This window comes from Nannospalax galili, unplaced genomic scaffold (assembly GCF_000622305.1).
Source record: "Nannospalax galili isolate Female #2095 unplaced genomic scaffold, S.galili_v1.0 scaffold843, whole genome shotgun sequence".
Lineage (NCBI taxonomy): Eukaryota > Metazoa > Chordata > Mammalia > Rodentia > Spalacidae > Nannospalax > Nannospalax galili.
Genome location: NW_008349585.1, coordinates 682693 through 696926, shown reverse-complemented (window position 1 = coordinate 696926; position 14234 = coordinate 682693). Strand labels below are relative to the sequence as shown.

At 35.3% G+C, this 14234-nt stretch overlaps 1 protein-coding gene across 1 annotated transcript in view; it reads right to left on the bottom strand.

The window, feature by feature from the left end:
* Window positions 1–5723: 5723 nt before the first annotated feature.
* The window catches only part of Dtwd2 (DTW domain containing 2), a 55227-nt gene continuing 46716 nt past the window's right edge, over window positions 5724–14234 (bottom strand). Inside the window, exons 2-4 of the mRNA XM_008847018.3 lie at window positions 10361–10451; window positions 6295–6389; window positions 5724–5980 (exon numbers count right to left, since the gene is read on the bottom strand). Coding sequence (XP_008845240.2) covers window positions 5761–5980; window positions 6295–6389; window positions 10361–10451 — 406 coding nt within the window. The 3' untranslated portion in view covers window positions 5724–5760. The remainder of the gene's footprint in view (window positions 5981–6294; window positions 6390–10360; window positions 10452–14234) is intronic.

Sequence of the window (14234 nt, the reverse complement as noted above, 5' to 3'; positions counted from 1 at the left end):
GTGCTGCTCAGATGTAAGACTTCAAATCTTGGTCTCCAATACTGCAGTGCCCACCTGTAGCTAAGGGAGACAACAAGCTATTGTTCTAAAATAATGGCTAAATTTGTTTTCTCTCCCTATTTAAAAGCCTTTGAGAGGGAACTGACACTGACTCTAACCACTCCAACAGCTATCAAAATCCCTGAAAGCAAATCCTTAATCCATCACTCTAGGGTCCAGCCTTGGAAGACAAAAGAAAAATGAGGAAGAACCCAATAGAGGGATGCTTTTGGAAGCCCTTGTCAAGAAATTCCAATGGACTCTCAAATGAACATTTGAAAATTGCCCTGTTCTGTTTCCTAGTTCCCTGTCTAGAACTTGTAATGCTAATTACTCTTGCCTTTACTTCTCCTTCACATCTCCTGTTCATGATTCAAGGACTTTCTTTTCCCTTAGAGATAAGAGATATGAAATTTGGGAGTCTTTTAGATAGATCCACTGAAGAGGTACCCCAATTGCCTCACCCTGCGACCCTGTTCAGCATGGAAGAAGTCAGAGCAGTCTGTGTTCCTAATCCCTATTGGCAATTTGGGTAACCTCTTCAGAGGATGGTGTGATAAGAACAGGACGAATGAATTCACTAGGCAGTTAAGGTAAAAAGACCCCAAAGAAAAGTAGCCAGTTTCTTGGCTACAACTCACAAAATTGTCCTTAGGCCTCTTAGCAACCTACTCCATTCTAAAGGCCAAAAATGTCTAAAATATTTGGGAGCTTTTATCTAATCCTTAAAAGATTTTAGGGTTACCTCTTCAGAAGGGGGAATGTTAGAGTAGCAAAAAGCTCCATGAAAAAAATAATAAATCAAAGAAGAAAGAGTACATGAATTTATCAGAAAAAAGTGATGGGGAGATATGGGAGGAGTTTTAGGGGTAGGGAGTGGGCATGGATTTGATCAAAACACCTTATATGCATGTATGAAATTCTCAATAAAACTAAAAAAAAAATAACTTTTTAAAAAGGAAAAAAAAAAAGTAAGAAAAGAGTGGAGATGACTCTGCCACTCCAGCTTTGCTGCATGTGACATCTCTCTCTTGGGTTAGTTCCACATCCTGCACGCAGCTCTCCTTGGCAGGTGTCCCATGACTCTGGCATCTCAACATGTTGGGTTCTCCACTAAAACCCAGGCTTCACTTTCACCACTTCACACAGTAACCTCTCACAGCCTCACAAGGACTCCCTTCCCAGTTTATTGCCTGTTCTCAGCAGCTCTCTGAAACCACAGAGGAAGAATCCATGACACCCTCACTCTCCCATCTTTCAGACTTCCAAAGCCAATAGCATGTGGACAACACTGCCAAGTTCAAATACCAGCCTGGGATGGACCCTCACCAGCTTAAATTACATTAGCAACAGCTTTTGTATGCAGTTAACTTGCTTTCTAAGAAGAAGCAGTCCCTTAGGATTTCTCCTTTCCCAAGTTGGAAGTTTAACTGAGTTGGGTCTTGCCCTGAGGGCACCCTTCCCATGGTTCCAGTGGGGAGCAGGAGGCCTCTCCTGAATGGCACTAATCTCTTTAACAGTCACAGCTTCCTTCCAGCACATGCCTTAGCTTCTGGTTCTCCTTCTGTATCCACACCATACATTTTTTTATTTTTTCCTGCCCCACTTGCTGCTTTTCATTGTAAACCTACATAATAGTTATCAGTAATAACAGTACCACAGACTCAATATCACACTGCTTAAAATTTCTTCTACAAAAAAATATTAATCCATTACTTTTTAATTTAGCCTTAGGCAAGTTCTTAGGATATCACCAGTAATAGCCAGAATCTTTGCTAAAATATCACACAAATAGCCTCTAGTACAGTTGCTAATACTGGTTCCCTCTGAAACCTCTTTCTTGAGCCTGGCTTTCACAGTCTACATTGCTCTTAGCACAACTGTCTTCCAGGCTTCTGCTAGAACAACCTGTTTATAGTATTCAGTTACTTTTCTAGTCCAAAGTTCCAAAGTCTTCCACATTCCTTAAAAAAAATAATAATAATAGCCAGGTTCTTTACAGCAATACTTTACTCTCTGGTACCAACTTCTGGATTAGTAACTTTTGCTATGATAATGTATCATGAGCAAAAGTGACTTATGAAGAAACAGTTTCTTTTGGCTTATGGTTACAGAATGAAGGTCCATAATGGTATAGAAGGCATGGCAGCAGAAGGCTGAAACAGGAAGTTAAGAAATCACATCTTCAAGCAGAAATATGATCAGAGAAAGCAATCTAGATGAGCAACAAGGCTATAAACTCTCAAAGCCTGCCCCCAGTGACATACTTCCTATAGTAAGGCTGTACTTCCCAATGGTTCCATAACCTCCCCAAACATCACCATCAACTGGGGACCACATGTTCAAAGACGTGAGTTTATGGGGAACAGTTCTCACCTAAACCACGACAGATTCCAAATGAACGTTGGTTGATACCTAATATCATAAGTATGCCTAGCCATTTAAAAATTCACAAAACAATAAAAATTACAAAGCAGCAGTAAAATAATAAAACAGGGGGAAAATCACACACTGTAATTTCACAATCCTTTTAAACTTTTAAAAGTTCATTTTAAAAACAGTATGTTCTTTTCACCAAAAACAAAATTGACACAAAGCACCAGAATACTTCTGATGATTCCTTCTAAAGCTTAGTAGATTACCTTTTCTTGAGTTAAACAAAAAGCTTAGAATACACTGTATTTTAGTATGCCATGTATGTTTAAAGGAAGGAACATAGTGTTACCATGAGCAGAGAGTTGTTACTGAGACCTATCTATATAAATTAGAGTTCTTAAACTCTGATATAACTATCCATAACGATCATCTTAGATCACCAAGAGAGTAAATGACTTAATTAGGAATGTTGACTTTAACCCAGCTAAACTGATAAGCTATACTTTCAACCTATAGAACTGTCCTCCAAATGTCAAGTTTGGTTGCACTTGCTTGCTTAGGATCATAAAACTAGTTGACTGCTGACCTTCCACAGGGGCAGGGAGAGTCAGCCACCCCTCCTAACCAACCAACCAGTCAACCCTAGCTGCATGAAGGGGAGGGGCTAGGGGTATGCAGGGACAAAGGAGAACCTGCAAACCTGAAAGTAAACACTCACCCATTGCTCTGTAAGGAAAACCAGTAAACTCTTTAGTTTGATTCAGCCTGGCAGTTTTATTAGCAAGAGATCTGTGCCACAATGAAGGGCCCAAATATATTAAGCGCTTAAAGTAACAGGCCCAGAAAATTCTTTCCCAAATCGTTTCTATTTATCATCCTTTTCTCTACTCATTCTGCTATGTTCTCTACTTCTGATTATGGATGGATGGGGGAAATATTTAAATACACAATATATAGTATAACACAAAAATAGAAAATGCATAGAAAAATATTAGAATGCTATGAGTTATATTAAAGATCTAATAAATTATAGTTTTAATTTTAGGACATATTAGTTGCTCATGATGTAATGTATAAGACAACACAATTTTAACTTTAAGAAAAATTACAAGGGAAAGTCACATGAGATGTATTTTCTCTTGCATATAATTTCATTGTCATCAAATGTTGGTTTTCATGCACTAATGACCATATTATGTTAATCCACACTTACGAATTACTGCTTGTGATTATTTTTTCTGTCAGTGTGTTGTTTCAATGAGTTCAAACTAAAGTCTGTGAATAGTGTCTTTTTCCTCTCACATTAATCCTCACTCATCTTCATTTTGCATTTTTATCTAGTCTCATTCTTTATATTACTGGGGCTATAGAGAGAACCTATCTCAAAAAAACCCCAAAGAATAGAAAAATAAAAACTAAAATGATTACAATGGCAAATTTTTTGTATCTGTTTTACCACAATATAAAATCTAGTAAAGAGCTAATTATTATATCTGATGCAAGTTTTGAATTATGTATCACATACACATATAGTAATGATATGTCAAAGCTTTCAAATCATGAAGATATCAACAATTTTGAGGATGAAATGATAGCTTTCAATTATAATAAGATGTTCAATGTCAAAAATAATTAAAATTCTACATGGTATATATTTTTATCACAATTAATTGTTTTACTATGCTTAGAAAGACTATGATGGGTTTTATAAATACAGACCTAGCAAGTGCAAGGCCCTGGGTTCAGTCCTCAGCTCCGAAAAAAAAAAGACAAAATAAATACAGACCTAATATGTGCATAAGTAAAATGTAATGCACCATAATATGGTAGACAAAAGGGTTAAAAAAATTCTGCAAATCAGAAGAGTTTATTTTATGTAAGAAAAACTACTAGGACATATACTCATGACATTAAAGTTCAAGACTAAGATAGGATTCCTAAAAGAATTTAGACAGAAAAGAAATGTAGGTATAACTGAGAAGATTAATTTCATATGTCAACTTGCCACAATACCCAGATAACGATCCAACATTACTCTGGGTTTTTTAAGGTACTTTTTTTTAGATGTAATTAATATTTAAATTGCTGGGCTTTGAGTAAGTGAGATCATCTTTCATCATGAGTTAACCACATTCAGTCAGCTGAAGGCCTTAATGCAACAAAAACTGATCTTCCAGGAGCAAGGACTTCTGCCAATGACTGCCTGTGAACTGCTGGCACACATGCAGATTTGGATTTTACCACACCTTTTTTCTATAAGGAAAGCAATACTCTGTACTTAAATCCTGATTTTTCTTTCTTTTCCGTCATTGTTCCCTCATCTATTTGAAGCAAGAAAATTTATACCGCTGCAGAAGCTGAATGGACCAACTATATTAAGAGCAAAACCTAAGACAAATCAATGGGAAAAGTCAAGTGTGTGATATGTGTACTGAGGATGTGATAAGAAAAAAATGACAAGTCACATTCAGAAATAAAATCTAATCTATACTTTTACAGAGAGGGGAAAATAATATCCCCTTTATTTTTTTATTTAGCTGCCAAACAAAATAATGGATTTTATTTTGACATTCCCATACTATACTCTGACCATGAGTTCTCCTCTTTAACCTCCCTTGTTCTCCCTCTAGATTGTGTATATGAAAGAAAATATGCATGTGATGTCTTAATTTTCCCCCTCCACTAACCTCTCTTGTTCCCTCCTTCCCCAGCTTCTTCCTTTCTGAGCAAATTTAAAGGAAATTATCAAAAAATTTACTGACAGTACTAACATTAAATAAGACAAGAAATGCATAGCAAGTATACATATATTCACAAATAAACAATGGGGTGGAGCATGTAATGGTGTGAGGTTTGCTGTTGTTACTGCTGTTCTTTTTTTCTTTTCTAACTGCCAGCCATGCTTCCTAGGCACCTTTCTGAGAACAGTAGCCCTCATTCTCTAAGGAGCAATTCATGCAGTCTGCAGTCAATAGTGTCAATGTGTTTATCTACTCACATGAACATATCTACTTGCATACATTCCTACACACAGCACTAAATTCATATATAAAAACATGTGTATCTTTTTTAAATATTTTATTTATTATTTTTATTTTATGTATGTGAGTGTAATGCCTGCATGGAGATAGGTGCACAGTGTTATGCAATGCCCATGGAGGTCAGAAGAGGGCATCGGATCCTCTGGAACTAGAGTTATGGACAGTTGCCACCATGTGGGTGCTGGGAATTGAACCCAGGTCCTCTGCAAGAGCAAACAGTGCTCTTAACCATTGAGCATCTTTCCAGTCCACATGTATATCTTTTAACCAAAAACAAAAATAATACACAATTATACAACTGTACTTATTCTTTGTTAAAATACTGGTTTACCTGTTTGGGAAGTCGGAACAAAGAATTCTTATAGAAAATGTCCTTAGCCTGGCTCCATGTACCATCGATGAGGATGATTGTGGAAGGATAAACAGGAGCATCTAATATAAATTCTTCCAAATTAGTAGCTTCAGCCCCTGGATATAATATTAGTGTACCAGAGTCCCGGCAAACAGTTGAAAGTTCAGCATCTCTAAAACAATAATTTTTAAGATATCGTCATTAGTTTGGGGAAAATAAAAGTTTTACTATACTTACTGAATTCCTAATAAAAGTTCCCCTTTAGTCATCTGTCTAATCAAATAGAGACACTAGTTCTAAAGGTAAATCAGAAGTCTCAGATTTTGTCTTTTCTTGCATTTTCCTAGGCACAATTCTTTCCATTTTCCTCTTCATTATTTTTCTTGTCAAGGCTTGCCTATCCAATTGCCAGTTATATAATTTTAACCCTCCCAAAGGAAGATCTGTGTCAAAAGGAACGACTTCCAAGTCCCTGAGTTAATTTACCTTTCTTCACTGAAGCGGCGCCCAATCTTTACTTTACATTTGTCCTGGGGAAGGCATGCTGCCAGCAGAGGAACAGTTCGTAACACTTTGTTTTCCTTTAAAGAAAAGCCAAAACATGGATTTTTTAATTAGACAAACATTGTTAAAACTTTTATGATGAGGGGCCAGGGAGATGGCTCAGCAATTAAGAGCACTGGCTGTTCTTGCAGAAGACCCAGGTCTGAATCCCAGCACCCATGTGGTGGCTAACTGACTGTAACTCCAGTTCCAGCGGATCTGACACCTTCTTCTGTCCTCCACAGGTACTGCACAACACAGGTGCACTTACATACATGCAGGCATAATACTCATACACATAAAATAATAAATAAACAAACAAATAAATAAATAAACAGATAGATAGATAACTTTCATGATGAAACTCAATAGTAGAATGAGTGCTTGCACATCAGATACAAGGCCCTAAGTTTCAGCCCCCAGTAATAGGAGGAAAAAACTTCTAAGAAACATCTGATTTCTTCCTTTTTAATATTGTATTATTTTCATCTTACATGTATGAGTGCATTGCCTACACGTATGTATAACTGTGTCATGCAATGCCCACAGAGGTCAAAAGAGGGCATCAGATCCCCTGGAACTGGAGTTACAGACAGTTGGCCAGCACGTGGGTGCTGGAAATCAAATCTAGGTCCTCTGCAAGAGTAGCCAGTGCTCTTAATTGCTGAGCTATCACTCCAGCCCTGAAACATCTGATTTCGAACTTTACATATTCTTGTAATGTCTTTTACTGAAGACCACAGTTTAATAAACAATAATGTTTCTTTGCTTTATCAGTACTGAGCATAATACAAGTATACCTTTTTAACCTATTAAGGTATGGTTACAAGTTAATGGATAGAATTATAATTTATAGGGTGATAATTATGATCAAAATACATTATACACACATATGAAAATAATGTAATGAAACCCATTTTATGCATAATTAATCTATGCTAATAACAGACTAAATAATTATAAATTATATCTATACATAAATTCATGTCTAACTGAATAATTTATTCTGATAAGATTTTATTTTAAAAGTAATTATACTCTGAAGTATGTCAGCTTACATTTAAAAAATAGCAAAATGCTTGAAAAAAATAAAACAGTAAGTCAAAAGGACAATGGCCAAAATGGAACAATTTGAGCATCAAAACAAATAAACCAAAGTATAAAAGAATACAAACTATTACCTATAAATTATTATTAAATAAATAAAGAAGAGGAAGGTGTTTTCCTTATACCACAGTTCTGTCACCAATGTAAATATTTGCCACTATAGAAAAGGAAGCCTACTTTCTCTCTCCCACTTGAGTGGCCTGCACTTATGATATTCAGAAGAATTTAGAGTATGGGAAGAACCAAGCAGTAACTTGACCACCAGCATGCTAGTCTGCACCACTGACAACTATCTTGCCTGTTGCCACAACTTTATCATTAATCCTATAGAGACAGGTGGTTAGCTACTGTGCCTGAGGTGGAGTTTAGAAAATTTTCCACTGTTCATATAGTGTTCTTTGCCCTTACATCACTATGGAGACTTTTAGTTTCCACACTTTTATTAAAGTAATACATGCATATATCAAATTTAAAATGATAAATACCTAAAATGCTATAGCTGTTCCCAAGTATACTCTTCAGTACTGCTTCCAAGAAGTCATCACTCTACTGTAGCTACATCTCCTGAGAATTATCTCCATATTTCCTATGATGTGTGTGTCTTACAACTTCGATGTTTCAATTTTAACATATTACTCAAAACTAGAACTCATCATAGCTAATATTAGTGCATACAATTACAAGAAATATTCCATTTAAGCAACAAAGTAACTGAAGCCCAGAGAGATAAACTTTCTCAGGCCTACAATGTTCACAGAGCTATTAACAATTTGGAAGCTAGGCACTCTTATTCTAAAACTCTTACTCTTAACTTCCAAACTTCTAAGTGCATCTTCTTATGAAAAATGAGCATTCTGTACTCTTATCGCACTGCTAATTCTCACATCTTATAATGGTTTTAAATAAATTAATAGTGTTTACATCAATATGGCTAAACATACATTGTACAGAAAGACCATAGAGCTTGACATAATATTTCTTTCTTGTAAAGCTTCTTTTTTTATTATTTTTTAGATAACTTTTGTTTTTATCTTAAAAGTACTTTTCTACATACATACACCTGCTCTTTGAAATGTCCATCACATCTACATCATCTTCTCTACCATGTTTCTTTTCCCAGCTTCTACCTGGAGTGTGTCCAAATGGTTTTCAATCACATTTTTATGGAAGAATCATGAAATTGGCAGATTCATTTATGCGAAAGAGAATGTTGAAGTTACACACAGGCAGCCTAGTGTTACTGAACCAGATGAAGACCAGAAAGTTTCTTTGCTGATAAGGAAAACCAATTTGGATGTACTTGCATATACATTAACTACATCCACAGCAGACACTATTTTACATGAATCATCTAAACTGAGGATTAATCATGGTTAAAAAAAAAAACTGTAAGAGATTTCAAACTATTAAAATACCCACAAATTAATTTTAAAGACAGTCTTGCATCTAGAACAATAGTGAAGTGCATATTATGTGCACCATAAGATGAAATATGAAATTCACCATCAAAACACAGGTTTTAAAGCAAATGTGTATGCCCCAAGAGCTATTGTTTTCTGCAACTATGAGCTAAACAATATTGCCGTTTTAGATACAGTAAAATCATTCCAGTAACTAAGCTATCAGAATCACAAAAAAAAAAAAAAAGAGTCTGTGGTAAAGTCTGAAAAAGGAGTTGGCAACAAATGAAATATTTAACAGCTTTCAACAAATGAAAAAGTATTTCATTATTTGGAAAAGACAAACTAATTTCTTCTATATTTTTGTTAAAGTCTTCAAGTAGACTAGGTTGTGAAATTAAAAACACACACACACAACACACACACACACACACAAACTACTTCTTCATCTAAAGCCAACTTGACTATAAGATGTCCTGAGTTGCTCAATGCAATGAGTGCTCACTTGGGTTTACATTAAATCCATTTATATCAGGCACTAACTAGTTGTGTAGTAACCATACTTTATAATTTCCTATGATTTCCTTACACCCCATCATTATAAATCAAATATTACAAACATACATGCATTCTGGCACATATATCATTCTAAACAGGAGAGTATTAATTAGAAAGTCATTACAGCTGGTATATTGCAAAATAAACATGTTCTATTCATCTAAATGAAAATTTTACTTAAGTATTCAATTTATAAGATTAAAATGCCACTCTGACTATAATTTCAAGTCTTTTTGTCAGTCATGTAATTCTATTTCACCCTATCCCCTCCCCTTTTTTATATATGTATTTTAAGCAGAATATAGAGTTAAATCTCAAAAAACAAAAAAGTTCCCAAATGTAAATTTCTACTTTAGCAAGAAAAGTCATCAAGGAGCATAAGCTATGACCAAAATTTAAAAGAATAATTCTCTTAGCTCTTTAGTCACAAAATTACATTTTTTCATCATTCAAAGTTGTTGGAGTTCACAATCTTTATACTACTCAAATGCATAATTTTTGAAAAAAAATTGATCTATTTATTTTTATTTTATGTGTGTGTTTTGCCTGCATATATGTAAATGCACCTATGCCCTGCAATTCCCACAGAGACCAGAAGATTCCCTGGAATGTCAAATCCCCTGGAACTGGAGTTATTGATGGTTGATAACTGCCATATAGATGCTGGGAACAGAACTCAGGTCTTCTGCAAGAGCAGCTCTTAACCACTGAGCCATCTCTCTAGTCCCCAAAACACAATTTTTATGAAATACTATGCCTCAAACATTTGACTCTACAATCTCATATAATGTACAAAACTTTCTTCCCTAAAGTTTAAGCCCTTACCACAGACAATATTTTGTATCTGAAACACTCAACAGTAGGAATAAGCATGCCTACGGGGTGTTTCCTCTGATGCAGTCATATTCCATATGAAGTTGTATAATTTACAAAATTTAACTCACCTCTGCTGGATGTTGGATTATGTACAAGTGGGTAGAGATATGGAGTGGGTGCACTGGCAGATATGGACACAAACATACTTTCTGGGGCCGGCTAAAGAGTAAAGAAAAGCAAAGAGAACCAATTAATTTTTAAAATATGATATAAAAGTATCCTAATACTTCAACATCATGCCATTTTTATATCTAAAGATGTTAAGTAAAGCTACATACATTTCAATGAAGCATCATGACGAATGAATTTAATCAGGTATTTTAGGCAAGAAGATTATGAGAGATTTAAGTAGATTCTTTCCCATCCATATAGATTATGGGCTTCGCAATATAGTTTAGTGGTACAGCTCTTGTTTAGCACACATAAGGTCCTAGATTTGATGCCCAGCAAGACAAATTTAATTAATTACTATTAAAGAACCTCAATGAATATTGGTTGGTTTAGTGGGAAAATAGTCTTTGTCACCAGATTCTTCTCATTCATATAGTTATATTTCTAACTTTCATTTAACATCAAGAACAGAACACATGACAAAAAGAAATCTAGACCCTGAGACAGACAAAAATGGTCTCAATCATGAGATCACAGAAAAGAACACATTTCAAGAGAGGAAAGATAAACAAAGGAGAGTTAGGAAGGAACAGAATGTGTCTATAACAATAAAGCAGGAAACCCCAAATCCTAATAGACAAAAGTAAAGAAAAAAATAATAACACAACCAACAAATTATAGAAATTAGTATCTATCATTAATACCCTTAAATTTAAATGGCCTCTACTCACCAGTAAAGAGACAAAGACTGGATGACTGTATTGAAACACTAGATTCAACTATTTGTTGTCTCCAAAAAACATATCCTACTGGTAAAGACACCCACAGGCTGAGTGCAAAAGATGAAAAACAATCTGCTAAGTGAACAGATGCCAAAACCATGGCTATTTGGCAAAGGAAGACTTACACCAAAATTATAATATTAACAAAGGTCACTACAAAGGAGACAATCACAGCAATTATAAATATACACACTAATGTACATGAAAGGTTTGATAAGTCCTGATATAATAATAGTGGGTAATTTCAATTCCCTACTCTCATTTCTAGAAGGGCCATCCAAATTAAATATCAACAAAGAAATGTCAGAGTTTGTATTAGTTACTTTTTCTTTTACTATGATAAAATACCCTGACTTTTGCAAGTTAAGGAAGGAAGGGCTCAGTTTGGCTCACAGTTTGAGGGGACTTCCCCCATCACAGTGGGAAAGGCAGAGGCAGGAAACTGAATCAGCTGGTCCAGTCAGGAAGCAGAGAGCAATGAATACTTGTGTTCAGCTAGATTCCTCCTCTTTATATGGTTCAGTGCCCACTTCAATTATCCTAATCAAGATAATCCCTCACAGACTAACACAAGCTAAGTAATTCTCACAGGTGTGCCTAAAGCTTTGCCTTCCAAATTATTCCAGAGCCTACCAAGTGGACAATCAACATTAAGCATCACAACTCCATTCCATGTCAACTCAACATCAAAGCACATGATTTGGGGGGGGGGTTCTTTTTGAGCCAGGGTCTCCCTGTAGCTCCAGCTGGCCTGGAACTCACTATGTACAGTCTGGCCTTGAACTCGCAGAGATCTGCCTACCTCTGCCTCCCAAGTGCTGGGATTAAAATTGTGTGCCACGACACCTAGGCCCCTAAAAAGCACATGACTTTTAAGTCATATTCTTCCACCCCTTGTCCCCATAGGCTCATGGCCATCTAATAATTTGAAATTCGTTTAGTCCAATTTCAAAAGTCTCCATAATATTTAATACTTTCAACATAACTGTTTAAAAGTCCTAAGTCTCTTCCAGACTTAAAACAATCTCTTACTGTGAGCCTCTATAACATCAAAAAAAAAAAAGTTACATACTTCCAACATACAATGATACTGAATAAACATCCTCATTCCAAAAGAGAACACTTGTAAAGCAAGGAAATATTAGGCCAAACCAAGACCAAAACCAAGCAGGGCAAACATCAAATCCTGCAGCTCCATGTATAACACATGGTGCTCATCATGGAATCATCTGGGCTCCAAACTATATACCACAGATCAAATGGACACAACAAATGTACACACAATATTACATAAAAAAGATACAGAATACATATTTTTTCATCAGCCCATAGAACTTGCTCTAAAAAGACCACATTCTCAAAAACAAATCAAATCTTATTAAATACAAAAGAATCAAAATAATACTTTCAATTTTATCAGATCATACTGCAACAAAACAAAAGCCAACAGTAAGAAAAGCTACAGAAATTGTACAAATGCATGGAGACTGAACAATAAAATCTTGAATGATCAGTGGTCACTGAAGAAATCAGGGAGATTTAAAAATTCCTAGAATCAAATAAAAATGAAAAAAAAATTATTAGTGCCTTTGTGATACAGCTAAGGTAATTCTAAAAGGAAAGTTTGTAGCTTAAGTGCTTACATTTAAGTAAATCATGAACTAGAAAAATGGATCAGTGGATAAAGCACTTGCCATGCAAGCATGAAGACCTAAGTTCATATCCCAGAATGATGTAAAGCTAGACATGGTAGTACATGCCTGTAATCCCAGTGCTCGCACAGGAGATGGAAAAGGAGAGAAGAAAATACAGAGAAGCTCACAAGCCAATGAGCCTGGAGCATGCAATTGTGAAAAGCTACAGATTCTGCCTCAAAGTGGAAGGCAAGGAAAGACATCCAATACATGTGTCTTATTTCCACATATGTATCGTAGCACTTGCATGTCTGCACATGTATATACACACACACACACAAAGAAAGAGAAACAAAGAAAGAAATCAAAACAAAAGAGGGGAGGCTGGACAGATGGCTCAGCAGTTAAGAGCACATACTGCTTTTGCAGAGCACTCAACTTTGATTCCCAGCACCCACGTTGGGCAGCTCAATATCGCCTATAATTCCAGCTTTGGGGGACCCAATAACTCTATTCTCCTTCACTGGGATGAACATAACCCACTGTCATACACACATGCACACACGTATGCACAAATAAAAATAATAGAAAGAAAGATAAAGATTTCAAATAAATAACCTGATCATGCAACACACGACCTTAGAAAAACATCAAAAATCTAAATTCAAAAAAGGAGCAGATGGGAAAAAACAATAAAGATTAAGGCAGAAATAAACAGAGACTAAAAGAATAATAAGTACAATCAAAGAGTTGGATCTTTAAAACAAACAAGCTTGACAAACAAGTTGCCAAACTAACCAAAAGAAAGAGAATATACAAATTAATAAACTTAGAGAAGAAAAGGAAAGGTAACTACAAATTTTTAAAAAAATCCAGAGTCATTAACGAAACCTTAAAAATTTATATTCTAAAAAATTAAGAAAACTCTAGAATGAATAAATTCCTAGGTACAAAAAACCTAAACAGGGTATCAACTTAAATTAACCCATATTAATCAGTGAAACTGAAGCAGTAATATAGTGTTCCAACAAAGTATGGGACCAGAGAAATTCACTGCTAAATTCTACCAAACCTTATTTACAGCAGAATTCTACCAGACATTTAAAGAATACTTCCAACCAATTGTTCAAAATGATAGAAACAGAGGAAGAACTCCCAAATTCCTTGTATGAAGCCAGCATCACTCTAATACCAAAACCAAGTAAAGACAACCAAAATAGAAAATTATACACCCATATCCTTAATGAACACAGATGAAAAAATTCTCAACAAAATACTTGCAAACTGCATACAGACACACATCAAAAAGATCATTCACCATGATCAAGTAGGCTTTATCCCAGAGATGCAGGGATGGTTCAATATATGCAGGTCAAAAAACATCATTAATCATATAAATGGGATCAAAGACAAGA